The sequence below is a fragment of the Anguilla rostrata genome, chromosome 3, assembly GCF_018555375.3.
Source record: "Anguilla rostrata isolate EN2019 chromosome 3, ASM1855537v3, whole genome shotgun sequence".
NCBI classification, from domain to species: Eukaryota; Metazoa; Chordata; class Actinopteri; order Anguilliformes; family Anguillidae; genus Anguilla; species Anguilla rostrata.
In genome coordinates this window covers 9,873,178-9,888,702 of record NC_057935.1, presented here as the reverse complement: position 1 = coordinate 9,888,702, position 15,525 = coordinate 9,873,178, and the positions used below count along the sequence as shown (strand labels likewise).

The following is a 15,525-nucleotide window of genomic DNA, read 5'->3' as shown; positions in this document are numbered from 1 at the left end:
TGAGCACTGATGTACATTTCACATTTTATGCGGAAAATTTCAGAATTTTAAACCGAGATTAATTTTTCTTTATATTTTACTAATTGCACTTGTGTTTGTTATCTACTGTTATAACAAACGTTGAGAAGTCCTCTCCTCCTCCTCGTCAGTGAATGTGAACTAGAACAATCACAAAATCAACCTCATTGTCATTGTATCCTTTCAAACTCAAAGTGCTAGAGTACAGAACCAAAATAACAAAAATGTGTCACTGTCCAATGAATTATGGTGCTCACTGTATTTCTGTAAATACATTTTTTTGACGTTGTACAATATTAAATTTGGGATGAGGGCAGTTGGAGTCTGTTTCATTGATGGTCGCAAGAAATCCGTTTGGAATGATTTATTTTGTTAGAAAATGAAATGAAATGATGAAACTAATAATACCCCACAGAAAGTTAATTGTGGAACTATTTCGAGTAACTACACCGTACGTTAACACAGCTGTTTTCCAGTTATCCATGATTATATTTGACGTTGGAGCCTATTTAAATCATAGGTTTAACTATGGGGTCGTGGTAGCCTAAAATTTATTTCTTTCGTACAATATTATTTTTTTAACCCCAAAGCCGTTTATATAAGCAGGTATTAACCAATATTTGTGGTTGATTGTTGAGATGCTGTCGGAGGCAGCCTCTGTGTCTTTAAGAAGCAGTTGGCCTCAGATTGGATGTTCTAGGTGTGCGTTGTGCACCAATGAGATGGAGGACTGTACAAAGAGATCCACTGCCTCCCCCAGCCACAGCAGCGTAACCCTTACAATGCTCAGAGCCGGGAGAGACGGCGTCGCGCGCACACCAACGGATATAAACATTTATACATTGGACATTTACGAATGGAATACTAGATTTGTTTTAAATGTGGGATGCATTTTCAATTCCAACCGTTCATTCCGGCAGAAATATGTTGGTGAGGAGTGCATAACAACGCTTTAGGTTATGACTAGGAAAACGACATATACAGGGGGGAGATGGCAGGCGCTGTGGTGGTATTATTTATTTCTCATGTGGAGTACAATAGAGGCGCAGATTCGCTACACCATTCCAGAGGAACTAAAACAGGGCTCTGTTGTTGGAAATATCGCAAAGGACCTGGCCTTGGGAGCCTCAGAGATTTCTGACCGCAAACTGCGGATCGCCTCCGAGGGTAAGCAATATTTCAGCGTGGATTTGGCGAAGGGACAATTGATAGTGAGCGAAATAATCGACAGAGAGACTCTATGCGCTCAAAGCGCCAATTGTTTGTTACCACTGCAGCTGATAATTGAGGATCCACTTCAGTTTTTCCGTGCTGAGGTTGAAATTCAAGATATCAATGATAATTCACCTCGTTTTCTTACAAACGAGCGGGTGCTGAAAATTGCAGAGTCGACAGCGACGGGCGTGCGTTTCCCTCTGGAGAGCGCACTGGACCCAGACGTGGGCAGTAATTCGCTAAGATCGTATACACTAAGCAAAGACGAATGTTTCAGTTTGAAAGTAAAAAATCTCGACGATGGTAGAAAAGTCCCGGAGCTTGTGTTGGAGAAATCTCTGGACAGAGAAAAACGGGCTGTCCACCACCTCTTACTGACTGCACTAGACGGTGGCAATCCAGTGAGGTCAGGTACCTCTAAAATCACTATTTCTGTTCTTGATATCAATGATAACGTTCCAGAATTTAAAAAGCCGGTATATAAAGTAACCATCAACGAGGACAGCCCTAGAGGTACTTCAATTATTAAACCTGAAGCAACGGACGTAGATGAGGGCCTCAATGGAGATATAAACTATTATTTTGGGGAGCATACTTCCGACTCTGTGTATGCGACGTTTACGATTGATCCAAAAACAGGAGAAATTTTTCTGAAAGGTGAATTGGATTTCGAGAGAACTGCTTCGTATAGAATTGATATCAGTGCCAAAGATAAAGGTTCTCCGGAGATGGAAGGGCATTGTACTGTACAGATAGAAATAGCGGACGTAAACGACAACCCTCCCGAAATTATCCTCACCTCTCAACCAAGCCCAGTCCGCGAAGACGCGCCCAGTGGTACTACTGTTGCTTTAATAAACGTACGCGATCTTGATTCCGGTGAAAACGGAAAAGTGTCTGTTCAAGTTCCCGAAGGCTCTTCATTTATGCTAAAACCATCTTTTTCTGATCACTACGCGCTTGTTACCACTGCTGTGTTAGACCGCGAGAGCTTTCCAGAGTACAATATAGAAATAACAGCCACTGATACAGGTTCTTCTCCCTTGTCTACAAAAAAATCTATACCAATAACCATTCTCGATGTCAACGATAACCCTCCGACATTCAAAGAATCTTCTTACTACGTGTATGTGAATGAGAATAACGCTCCGGGGACAATACTGTGTTCCGTGTCCGCTTCTGATCCAGACCTGGGTGAGAATGCCAAAATATCGTATTCTATATTGGACTCCAAAGTTCAAGACGTTTCTGTCTCCTCATATATTTACATTAACTCAGATAACGGCAGTATCTACAGCATGCACTCGTTTGACTATGAGAAACTGAAGGTGTTTCAAATCCAGGTGCAGGCAAAGGACCAGGGCTCCCCGTCTCTTAGCAGTAACGCCACTGTTCATGTTTTTATCCTGGATCAGAACGACAACGCCCCCACTGTCATTTACCCCTCAGCTGTCATGGGTTCAGTTTCTCACCAGAAAATGCCCCGCTCTGCTAAAGCGGGACACCTCGTTACCAAGATAACTGCAGTGGACGCTGACTCGGGCCACAACGCTTGGATTTCCTATAAGGTTGTGGAGGCTACAGACGCATCTCTGTTTGGTGTGAATCTTTATACAGGAGAGGTGAGAACTAAACGTGCTGTTTCAGAGCAGGATGACGCCACTCAGAGGCTGCTTATAGAGATCAAGGACAACGGGGAGCCGGTCCAATCCACCACAGTCACCGTTGGCATATTGTTAGAGGACGGGGTTCACGAGCCCATTTCGGACTTGCGACAGAAAGCACGAGAACCCAGCAAGAAAAACAATAAAATCACATTTTATTTGATCATCTCTCTGGCCTCAGTTTCCGCGGTGTCTTTTGTGACTTTTGTGATCTTGGCTGTGAAATGCGTTCGAAACAGCAGGAGGGGGGCGTGTTGCTGTATCAGACGGTCTGATTCTGACGGATATAAGAATCCAAATAGAAATCTGCAGATCCAGCTGAACACTGACGGGCCTATTAAATATGTGGAGGTTCTGGGAGGGGACATGATGTCTCAGAGCCAGTCGTTCAGGTCCTGCTTGTCTCCAGTGTCAGAGTTCAGTGATTTCACCTTCGTTAAGCCCAGCAGCACCTCTGACTTTAAGGATATGATCAGTGTCCTCGACGCGTCTCTACCTGACAGCGCGTGGACTTTTGAGAGCCAACAGGTGAGCATTTCCATGTAATGGTGTTACTATATTTTGTTACTCGTACCGTGTTCTTGAGTCATTCCAGATGGTATATATATAATAGTGTGCCAAGTGGAAGTAATTATCAATTACTATTTAAAACCGCTCTGCTTTTCTCATTTGTTACCGTTTAAAGTGCTCCACGATTTTTTATTTCTTTTAGAATTTGATATTATGTTGGGCTTTCAATATATTATTTTGGACTACTGGTGTCTAATGTCCTGTGCATTTATTTTATTTTTAACCCGCCAAATGAATTCTCTTTAAGTCTATTTGATAGTACTTCATTTTAAACAGGCTACAGCCCCAGGCCAGCGTAATCAAATTTTACAGTGTCATTTAAAATAGCTGAAATCACTTCGTAGTTTCAAAAGTGAACCTTGGCAAAACAAAACAATAACAAATGATGCGTTTTATGAAAATCGTCTTGATTTGTATTAAATCTGTCCACTTATTTCATGCCCGAATGGCCCCTATACGATGTAACTGGTTTTTCTTGGTGATCTAGGTGTATAATAGTCGGCTTTGCCTTTAAGGTAGAGAGCGTCTCTTATTGGAGAATTCAGCCGAGCAATGTTCACCAATGACGAGATGCACTGTTCAGAGCGATCTACTCCTGCCCACCAGCGCCGCAGCATCAGGACCGTGGCTAAGCTTAGAGCTGTGATGGCGGCTGAGATGCTCCCATCCACACATACGATTTGATTTTCTCTCTTTTTGTGTTAAATCATATTTTCTTCTTTTTGCATGATTTAAGGATAGCCTCCTCTCTGAGTATTTCGTGTTTTCATAAAATCAATGAAAATTAATTTTAAAAACGTCGGGAAATGGGAAACGGGACCAAAAAAGGGATCTTGATATGGCGCGCTATCTATTTCGCGTGTTTCTTTCTTCTGTGGAATACAACAAATGGACAGATTCGGTACACCATTCCAGAGGAACTAAACCAGGGGTCGATAGTCGGGAATATTGGGAAAGACTTGGGTTTAAATGCAAAAGAAATTTCGGATCGCAAGCTGCGGATCACGTCCGAGGGTAAGCAGTATTTCAGTGTGGATTTGGAAAAGGGAGATCTGATCGTGAGTGAGAGAATAGACAGAGAGACGCTTTGTGGACAAAGCGAGAGCTGTTTGCTACCACTTGAAGCAATAATTCAGTCTCCTCTGCAGCTACATCGCGTGCAAGTGGAGATTCAAGATATTAACGACAATGCGCCGAGTTTTATAACAAAAGAGCATGTACTGAAGATAGCAGAGCACGTAGCGCCTGGAGCTCGCTTCCCACTGGAGAGCGCGCAGGACCCTGACGTTGGAAGCAATGCGCTCCGGTCGTACTCATTGAGTACAAATGATCATTTCTCCCTAAATGTTAAGACTTCGAAGGACGGAAGGAAAATACCAGAATTAGTTTTGGCGAAATCTCTGGATCGAGAGAAACATCCCTCGCACGAGCTTGTCCTTACTGCCGTTGATGGAGGCAACCCCGTTAAATCCGGAACAACACAAATTTCTATACAGGTTCTAGATAACAATGACAACCCTCCCCAGTTTGAAAAACAGTTTTATGAAGCATCCATAGGTGAAGACAGTTCGCCTGGCTCGCTAGTACTTGAGCTTATGGCTGTGGACTTAGACGATGGTCCGAATGGAGAAGTTGAGTATTCCTTCGGAGACCACACCTCCGATAGCGTGTTTAACGTTTTTGATTTAAATTCGAAGACAGGTCAGTTAACATTAAAGGGGCCATTGGATTATGAAGAGACTACTTTGTATGTCATTGATCTGGTGGCAAAAGACAAAGGTAGCCCGGAGCTTGAGGGTCACTGCAGTGTCCAGGTCACTGTTGTGGACGCAAATGATAATCCCCCGGAAATCATTCTCAAGTCGCTGACCAGTCCTGCGCCCGAGGACGCGTCTGTTGGGACAGTGGTGGGACTTATAAGCGTCAGAGATTTGGATTCCGGTGACAATGGAAAAATCAGTGTAGGGGTTTCCGGTAATGTACCATTCGCGTTAAAGCCATCTTTTGAAAACCATTATGAATTAGTGACTGGTGCACGCCTCGACCGCGAGGCACAGAGTGAGTACAATATCGACATCATTGCCACAGATGCAGGTTCTCCTGCTCTTTCTACTAAGAAAACGGTTTCGCTGAGAATCATAGATGTAAACGACAATTCCCCTGTTTTCTCCCAGCCATCATATGTAGTGTATGTAAAAGAAAATGGTGCTCCAGGGACAATATTGTGTTCAGTTAGCGCTTCGGATCCAGACCTGGGTGAAAATGCCAAGATTTCATATTCTGTATTAGATTCAAAAGTGCAAGACCAGTCTGTCTCCTCGTATATTTATATTAACTCAGATAACGGCAGCATCTACAGCATGCACTCATTTGACTATGAGAAACTGAAGGTGTTTCAGATCCAAGTGCAGGCAAAGGACCGAGGTTCTCTGCCTCTCAGCAGTAACGCTATTGTGCATGTTTTTATCCTGGACCAGAACGACAACGCCCCCACTGTCATTTACCCCTCAGCTGTCATGGGTTCAATTTCTCACCAGAAAATGCCCCGCTCTGCTAAAGCGGGACACCTCGTTACCAAGGTAACGGCAGTGGACGCCGACTCGGGGCACAACGCTTGGATTTCCTATAAGGTTGTGGAGGCTACAGACGCGTCTCTGTTTGGTGTGAATCTTTATACAGGCGAGGTGAGGACTAAACGCGCTGTTTCAGAGCAGGATGACGCTTCTCAGAGGCTACTTATAGAGATCAAGGACAACGGGGAGCCGGTCCAGTCCACCACAGTCACAGTTGGCATATTGTTAGAGGACGGGGTTCACGAGCCCATTTCGGACTTGCGGCAGAAAGCGCAAGAACCCAGCAAGAAAAACAATAAAATCACATTTTATTTGATCATCTCTCTGGCCTCGGTTTCCGCGGTGTCTTTTGTGACTTTTGTGATCTTGGCAGTGAAGTGCGTTCGAAACAGCAGGAGGGGGGCGTGTTGCTGTATCAGACGGTCTGATTCTGACGGATATAAGAACCCCAACAGAAATCTGCAGATCCAGCTGAACACTGATGGGCCTATTAAGTATGTGGAGGTACTGGGAGGGGACATGATGTCTCAGAGCCAGTCGTTCAGGTCCTGCTTCACTCCGGTGTCAGAGTTCAGTGATTTCACTTTCGTTAAGCCCAGCAGTACTTCAGACTTTAAGGATATGATCAGTGTCCTCGACGCGTCACTGCCTGACAGCGCGTGGACGTTTGAGAGCCAACAGGTGAGCATTGCGTCATGAAACGCATCGCTATATTTCTGATGTTTATCTATCCATGTAAACTGTTAATGTAATCGTTCCACTTTCCCCTTTCCATTAGGTGTATCCTACTCAACATAAATAGTAACATTACAGTAAAGTAATACGAATAACATTATCAAACGCCCAAAAAACACCTTAACGTGAAAAACATGCGTTCTGATATGTAGGCCACTATAGCTGCTGGTACCCGAACTACAACTCCAAACGTGTTCGCTTATAAATGATTAAATATGAATAACTATATTCTGGATATTGTTATTTCCCTGCATCGGTTCGATGGCTGGCCGATGACAATAACGCGCACAGTTATGGCTAAAAGTTTAGAAATCTTGCCCCCTGGTGGCACAATCGGTTATAACGTTAAAAACGCGCTTGCATTCCGTTCTGTAGGTTGGCATAGTTTTGCCACCGTTCTCTGCATTCTGAAACGTCGCACGGCTCGTCCACCTATTTGGTATAGCCAAATGAAATTAATCAGACAAAAAAAAAAAAATTCAATTTCTCACACTAGTGGGCATGGAATATTTGCTGTTATTCAAAAAAGCGATTCATCTGCCTGGTGGATGCTGTTTGAAAAAGAAAAATTAATGCGTATTTGTGATGATTTTTATTATTTATTATTTTATTTTTTGTAACCTGGCTACGTGTTTTATGTCACAAAAAACAACAACAACAAACGGGGTTCTCAAAGTGTTGCCACTACTTTCTTTGATGAATTGGGAGTTACCCGAGAGAAAATAATAGCGTTCTCCTCCAATAGGACGCTGGGCTTTGTCATGCGGCTCACCCCCGCCCCTCGCTGAAGAGCAGAAAATTCTTCAGTGCTGGAAACTTAGTGCTGCGAGATGGAGTTTTGTTTTCTCCGTACTTATTTCCCGAAGAAAAGTTCGACGTCATGAATTGCTCAATATTAATCGGGTATGTTTCACTCGAACGGCATTTCTTGTGGACAGTTCCACAAAGTAAATTAAACCGGATCATGGATTTATTACGGTAAAAGTCGAACTTTTATTTCTCCGTTTCTGGGACCTTTTCATAATGGAATGCAGAAAGAGGAGAAGGGCTCCGGAGTGGCTCGCGGCGTGGCTGTCTTTTTCCTTTGCGGGCTTTACGATTGCGGCCGCGGAGCTTACATATTCCGTATCGGAAGAGTTAAAAACGGGAGCTGTTGTTGGGAACATCGCGAAAGATCTGAGGCTCGATGTTCAAAGGATTATAGACAGAAACTTGCGCGTCGTTTCGGATTCAAGTGCCCAGTATTTTGAAGTTAACTCGGCGAGCGGATCCTTGGTAATTAAACAGACTATTGACAGAGAACGCTTTTGCGGATTGAGTTTAACATGTACTATAAACCTTCAAATCATGCTACAGAATCCATTGGAAATGCATCGTATTGTTGTAGATATTGTTGATGTGAACGACAACGCACCCCAGTTTCCAAACAAAAACGTATCACTGGAAATATCAGAGGCTGCCGCTCCGGGGACCAGATTTCGGCTGGAGAGTGCTCAGGATCCAGACGTGGGTATCAACTCATTGCGAACGTACCTCCTCAGTCCTAATGATTATTTCGTTTTAAATGTGGAAACTAAAAGTGACGGAAGTAAATTTCCCGAGTTGGTCTTGGAGAAAGCCCTCGATAGAGAGAAGCAGGCCGCGTTTAGCCTGTTGCTGACCGCGGTGGACGGAGGGCAGCCTGAGAAGTCGGGAACTACTTTGGTACTTATCACAATCCTGGATGTAAACGATAACGCGCCGGTGTTTGACAACCCGATTATAAAGGTCAGCATTTTGGAAAACTCTCCTCCTGGTACCTTGGTGACTAAACTTAATGCCACGGATTTGGATTACGGTCTGAACGGGGAGGTCTCCTTCCTTTTTAGTAAGTACACCCCTGAACGAGTACTACAGCTATTCAGCGTGGACTCCAAAACCGGAGAAATTAGAGTTGACGGCCAGGTGGATTATGAAATGGCGGAGGTTTACCATATTTCCGTACAGGCTAGGGATAGAGGGACCCCCGCTATGGAGGGATCCGGCAGTATTATAGTCTCAATCATCGATGTTAATGACAACTCCCCAGAACTGACAATAACTTCCCTGACGGATTCAGTTAGAGAGGACGCCGAGTCAGGAACTGCCATTGCGCTAATTAATGTCAGAGACCTGGATTCTGGGAAAAACGGGGAAGTTACGGTACATATTCCCCCTGGCTTGCCGTTTAAGCTGAACTCGCACGTCAGGGACCATTTCACCTTGGTGACAGAAGGCCCTCTGGACAGGGAGAAGGTGCCCCAGTACACTGTCCTGATTACTGCCAAAGACTCAGGGTCCCCTCCCCTCTCCTCCCAAGAAAGCTTGACTATCACCCTCTCCGATGTGAATGACAATGCACCCGTCTTTTCTCAGCCGTCCTACTCAGTGGACGTAGCGGAGAATAACGCCCCGGGCAGTACCATTTTGACTGTGACTGCGTCCGACCCCGACTTGGACAGGAACGCCCACCTGACCTTCTCCATCCTGCACAGTTCGGTCGGGGGCGTGTCCGTGTCCTCCTACATCTCCATCCACCCGGAGACGGGGAAGATCTCCGCCGTGCGCTCGCTGGACTACGAGCAGGTGAACGCCTTCCGCGTGGAGGTGCAGGCGCGGGACGCGGGGACGCCCCCGCAGACCTCCAACGTGACGGTGCACGTGTTCGTGGTGGACGAGAACGACAACGACCCCGCGCTGGTGTACCCGTCCCCGCCGGACGACGGGCCGCTGCAGCTGAGCGTGCCCCGCACCGCCGGGCCCGGGCACCTCCTCAGTAAGATCGTGTGCGTGGACCCCGACAGCGGGCACAACGCCTGGCTCTTCTACAGCATCGCCCCCGAGCAGGACGGCCTGCGCTTCCGCATCGGACACCACACGGGCGAGCTCCGGACGGCCCAGAAGTTCACGGAGGAGGAGGCGGGGGCCTCGTACGGCCTGCTGGTGGTGGTGCGGGACAACGGGACGCCCAACCGCTCCACCGTGGTGGCGGTCAGCGTCACGGTGGAGGAGGAGGCCGCGGACGGCGCCTCCGACCGCGGGAAGACGTCGGCGGGGCGAGGGGGCTTGACCAACATCAGCCTGTACCTGATCATCTCGCTGGCCGTGGTGTCGGCCGTCTCCGTGGTGATGTTCGTCTTCCTGCTGGTCAGGTGCCTGAGGCACAGGGACCCTCTGGGGGGCTGCGGGGACTCCTGCTGCTACAGCAAGCAGAGCCTGCGCTCCAGGCACGCCCAGCACCAGCGCGCGCAGAAGAACCTCCACCTGCAGCTCAACACCGACGGACCAATCAAATACATGGAGGTGGTGGGCGGGCCCATGGACCACCACGGACACACCTATAGGCCCTGCTACTCCACACTGTCCAATAGGAGTGACTTTGTGTTCATCAAGACCCTCAACCCTTCTACGCCCATGATGAGCAATGCCAATACACTGAGCATGACCCTGTCCAGGAAACATTTACTTTCCCCAGTCAATGAGGTGAGGGCACGCTCTGTCCAAGCGAATGAGATGAGGGCTGTCCAGCCTTATGGAGTGAGGCTTCATTGAATTAGCCCGTTTCTTTTCTTCTAAATCAATGGATGGAGTGATGAACTGCTGTTGATGATCTCACCAACTTCGCCATCACTGTATTGTGAATAAATGGCGGAAGTAGCATTTTAATTTTAACAATATTGTTGTGTAAGTCAAACTAGGCTTGGGAATGGAATCCCCCTTCCTTTGTGGAATCTCCTGCAGGGTGGTGATTCACCGGAAAGGCCCACACGTGTTCCTTATAGAGAGTGGGGGGGGGGGAGGTGGGCTGCTGGCCCAGAAACCGGAATCTAGTGGGGTCATTGGTTGACCTTTGACTTCCTGTTGTCTTGTGAGGCACATTACTGACCCAGAGCTCCATGACTAGCTGAGAGTGGGCATATGGGCCTCAACCAGTCATCCTGCTGACACGACCATGCCCACAAGCTGCTCTTTGTGGCCCTCTCTTCTCCAGTGGGTTTAAGCACAAGATGTGCGTTGCTCCTTTGGCTGTGGAAACATTAGTGTGCGCTTTTGTAATGCTTTTAGGAGCTTCGGCACAGTGTCCAGGCATACATTCCTTTCTGGAAATGATTACAATTTCCCACCTGGCCAGAGAAGGAGTTTGTTTTTTGGTTGTTATTCCATTTTTTTTTTCAGGAGGAAAAAGCTTTCATTTTAGCCCCTGAACAGTTTATGCCAGCATCGCGTTTATATATGTGTGTGTGTGTGTGTGTGTGTGTGTGTGTGCGCGCGCGTTATACATGCCCTGCTGACACCAGTGTGACGGGACAGAGCTGAATCTGAGAGTGCATTACACGCCCTGCTGAACCTCGCTCGGAACGGCCATCTGTCTGTGAGCTCTTGTGACACGTGCCGTTCCATGGAAACGTGCGCCATGGCGACAGACGGCCCGGTTTGCTGACGGTCAGCGGTGGGGTGGGGAGGTGTGGGCCGGGTAGCTGCAGAAGCTGGATACTCAGTGTGAGTTCAGTGGGAGATTAAAGTGTGTCAGCTGTCTGCTGTCTCTGTGTCCTACTCCACTTTGACTGCGATGCTGGGCAGCTGCGGCACTTATATATTTATTTAACAGATATGCTCGCCTGGGACGTGAATCCGTTTTTTTTGGTAATGTAGAGCAATAATGATGGTGTCCCATATGAAGATAATGCAGTTTGTGGGATTTGTACCTTTGCACTATTTTTGTTGTCCATATATTTTTAGTGAGAGAGAGAGCATGCATTTCATATATCAGGAAGGAAAAACTGTTTGTCCTACAGGATCTATGTTCTCAGAGTATTTTCTCAGTGCCTATAATTAATTTTTGTGAGTATATTGCGTGACATTTAGTGGTGCTGATGAAATGTTTAGTATTCTCCAGTGACGTATGCGTTTGAGGTTCCCTGAGAGTCTGGCGGTGTCCCTGCAGGGTGCAGCACATTGTCAGTCAGGCAAAAGTGTCCTGTGAAGGGTTAACTTGTTTCACCAACAGCGGTAGGAAGTGAGGAGGGGGTGGGCTCTCAGCTGTGGGGGGCAGTGCCCAGATGTGGATTTCCAGTGATTAGTGGCGTCCTTCTGCCCGAGAAACAGGCTGACCCCACCCCACCCCCCACCCCCCACCCCCGGCCTTGAGGTTCTGTCTCTGCCCCTGGCCTGGGGGGTCTTGGGTGTGACTGTCACAGCTCCCTGCTCGAGCTTTCGGTGTCCAGGCCTTAACTGGGCCAGCAAGGGGAAAACAACTCCAGCTACGTTTAACCTGGCGACAAAGGAAAACAGTTCTCTTACTGTTTAAACCAGCACATTTCAGAAATGGCCTTTGTCAGGTTTTCATCAAACAAATGAGAGACAATTCATAAAAAGAACTTATGAATAAAAAAATAAATATCTATTTAAACCATTTTCCAGTGGCATACAAACATAAGCACTGAACATAGATTATTCAGAGTGCTGGTTATGAAGGAGGTGATCAGTTGCAATGAAGTTGAATTGGGCTGTAGGTGGTGGTTGGCTGAATTGGGAGCAGTGTTGTGGGTGAGAGGAATTATTAAATATAAAGTCTGAGGTTGTGAATGAGCCAATGCAGGGGGGTCTGGGTGTAGTGTGGTTGTTCTTCCTGTTTCTTGCTGCTGTGTGAGGTTTCACCTTGCGAATGACCCTGACAGCAGTTGTTTGTGTGCCGCTCTGCATTAGAGCCACAATGGCTCTGGGCTTTCATATACATGGCAACCTCCTGCCCCAGAAGGGAGGGCTGATGATTGTGTGGAGGCAGCAGGGGTTGAGGTCTGTGATCACATGACCACCTGAAACACTCCTATTGGTCTGCCTCTCACATGTGACCGCCATCAGATTTGTGATCATGGTCTATTCTGATTTTTTTTGGTTTGCATTGAAATCGTTAGAAATTACTTCGGGTGTTGCAATATAAATTCAGTATTATTCAATATTCATAATAAAATGAATACTACAGAAAAACTTAAAGATCTATCAATAAGTACATTGAATAAAGTAAACCACAAAAATCTGCCTCAGTTGATAAACATATTTAAAGAAAAGAATTCCTATTGCATTACTTTACATTTTATTTAGCTGTTGCTTTTATCACAAGCAACATACAATAAGTGCATATCAATGGACATTGAAACCACCACAGAACACAGGTCCGAGGTACAATTCTCATAAAGTATCGATAATCCATAGCCATGAAAAAGCTTCCACTCACCGACGACGACGGGATTCAAACCACGTTTGGATCAGCAGTCCGTCGCCTGAACCGCTTGGCCACCTCGTCACGTATGGGTGATGCAATTAGCCAACCAGCTAACGTGATGGCATTCAGCAGTTTGCAGGTAGTGCCCTGTGAGCTGTATTTACTGTACTATTTCTGAGCCATACTCAGTTCTCTGACCTGATGCACTCAAGTGTGACTGTATTCGACAGGATGAATTCAATAATTTATCTGTTGTTCTCTCTCTCTCCGGAGAGCTCTTTTCTGGGTTAATAGATGCGCTGGGCTGCAGCTGAGTGTTTTCTCCCGCTCGTCGGTTAACAAAGAGGAGCGTACTTTAAAACTCCTTTTCAAACGCTCACCTTTCATTTCTGTTTATACTTCCTTCTGTTTATGGTGCTCTGAAAACTTCCTTTAGAGGCTGGAAGATCTGGCCTTCCTCCTCGCAGGCCATCATCAGTGGAGTGTCAGAACGTATCTGTACAGTGTAAACAGAGACACGGTCTCATTTATTTCCCTAACACTTGTGTGAGGGTAGAGGCTGTGAGGGTATAGTGTGTGTGTGTATGTGTGTGTACGTGAGTCTGTTGCAGCTGTAAAAAGGCTCAGTGAGCTCAGAACTCTCAGCTGTGAGACAAAATGGCCACTGAATCTTGTGAAATGTTACCCTAACCTCCTCTCTCCCTCAGCGATGACAGCATCACAGGAAGCGCTGGAGGAAATGATTCCCTGGACTGACAGCTGGGCGAGCACATGGACCGACAGACAGACAGACCCCTTAAACACTCGTACTAAAGCTCTGCTATTCTCTTTTCAGCAAAAACCCCCCAACACTGACTGGCGTTTCTCCCAGAACCAGAGACCTGGAACTAGTGGGTGAGTGAGCTCTTCTTACTCATGCATATGTACACACACACTCTCTCTTTCTCTCTCTCACACACACACACACACACACACACTCACTCTCTTTCTTTCACACACACACTCTCTCTCTCTCTCTTTCACACACTCATACGCACACACACCACAGAATTGAGTGTCTTGGGAATGTGAATAAAGAGCGCAGTATTGTACTGAGCGCAGTCGTTGAGCAGCTTCAGGAGAGAGTGCACAGCCCTGTGTGTGCACAGTGGAGCTTTCACGCTGCAGATTGCACCGCCCGCAGCTCCTGCACTCTCCCAGCTCTAGCTGCGTCTTTACCGACAGACTAGGAACGCGTCATTTACCAAAAACCTGCGGGCAGTGAACCAATCGCAGCCAGCGTTCCCGGCTGCCCTGCGTCCTGCAGAAAGCGCCGGAACACTGCGCCCAAGTGAAGCCCGGTCCTGGGGTTCCTCCGCTCCCCCTGCCGCACGCTCCCACCGCACAGCGTGTACTGTAATCTCAGCACGCTGTTTCATCGTCTGTAAAGCCGGGGAAGCGTAAACTCTAGCGCTGCGATCGGAGCCTGGCCCCGCCCACAGGCAGGTCAGGGGCGGTGATTGATTGGAGCTGTCGCCTCTCCTCCCCTCCCCCTCCCGCGTGCTCCTGGCTGCCGCGTCCTTGGGCGATGGTAATCGGCGCTCCTGCGGCAGTGAGCGGAATGGAGATGAGAGCGGGGCTGTTGTTGTGCAGCCCCGCCGATGCCCCGGCCGCGGCCCGGGACCCCCCGCCCATTCAGCCGGCGGCGCGTTCCGAAAGGACCCCCTTTTTAAAAGAAGGAGCCCTTGTGCTGCCTGTGAAAACGCTGCCTTTAGAGATGACTGATTCTCCCCCCCCTCCCCCTCCCCCACCCGCTGAGCTCATCACCATAGAGACCTGTTAGGGACACATGAAAATGACCCAGCGGCCAGCGCCGCTCGGGCTCCTGAGTGCAGCCTGGCTGAATGACCTCTCTGTGTTTCAGTCAGCACAAGTACAACACGACGCAGATAAGATGGACGCCGTATGGGAAAGCCAGGTATTTGTTGTGAAGGTCGGGCTGCGGTGGCCTAGCTCTGCTTGGCTCTGCTGCCGAGCTCTATGTAGGTCGTGTTCTCTAGGCTGTGGTGAGGTGTGTGACTTGTCCCTGTAGTCTAGCTGGCTTTCGGCGCTTGCTGTCGTAGGCCCTTGCTGTGTCTGTTCGTGCGCGTTTGTTGTGGTAGTCTGTCATAGAGCTCTTTCCGTCGTGGACGCCGGGCTGGTTTTCTAATCGCTTGGTAACAAAACTTGTTTGTGGTTTTTAATTCCAGACCTCTGCATGTCACTCATACAAGGTTTTAAAAAAAATTGTTGTAAAACTATTTTCAGACAATTAAAACTAATAAAACTGGGTGCTACCCCACTTAAACGTCTGCGTCTGCTGCGAGCATGCTCAGTGTGTGCTTCAGGCTTGTTCGGTGCATGTTGCAAGGTGCGGTTAGCGCACACCAATAGGTGTGCCCACCGCATAACACACGCAATAGTAACTGTGAATAAATAACTGTGCACAGTTTTCATTGCAATTTTGAGTGACACGTGACAGTGGCTCATT

The 15,525-nt window shown here is 47.4% G+C and overlaps 2 protein-coding genes across 52 annotated transcripts in view; both read left to right on the top strand.

The window, feature by feature from the left end:
* The window catches only part of LOC135250064 (protocadherin gamma-C5-like), a 232,254-nt gene that overhangs the window by 208,530 nt on the left and 8,199 nt on the right, over positions 1 to 15,525 (top strand). For 35 of the 50 annotated variants that reach the window (XM_064325925.1, XM_064325933.1, XM_064325931.1 and 32 more), the window contains exons 2-3: positions 13,852 to 13,910; positions 14,920 to 14,973. In XM_064325925.1, coding sequence (XP_064181995.1) covers positions 13,852 to 13,910; positions 14,920 to 14,973 — 113 coding nt within the window. Of the gene's footprint in view, positions 1 to 15; positions 3,426 to 3,507; positions 6,722 to 6,983; positions 10,277 to 13,851; positions 13,911 to 14,919; positions 14,974 to 15,525 lie in introns of those variants that run through there. The other 15 variants (XM_064325952.1, XM_064325953.1, XM_064325955.1 and 12 more) reach the window with 7 other exon arrangements.
* Positions 1 to 15,525, top strand: part of LOC135250069 (protocadherin gamma-A11-like) — a 69,944-nt gene that overhangs the window by 52,460 nt on the left and 1,959 nt on the right. The window contains exons 2-3 of one of the 2 annotated variants that reach the window (XM_064325960.1): positions 13,852 to 13,910; positions 14,920 to 14,943. The gene's annotated coding sequence lies outside the window, so the exon portion shown is untranslated. Of the gene's footprint in view, positions 1 to 13,851; positions 13,911 to 14,919; positions 14,944 to 15,525 lie in introns of those variants that run through there. The other variant, XM_064325961.1, reaches the window with a different exon arrangement.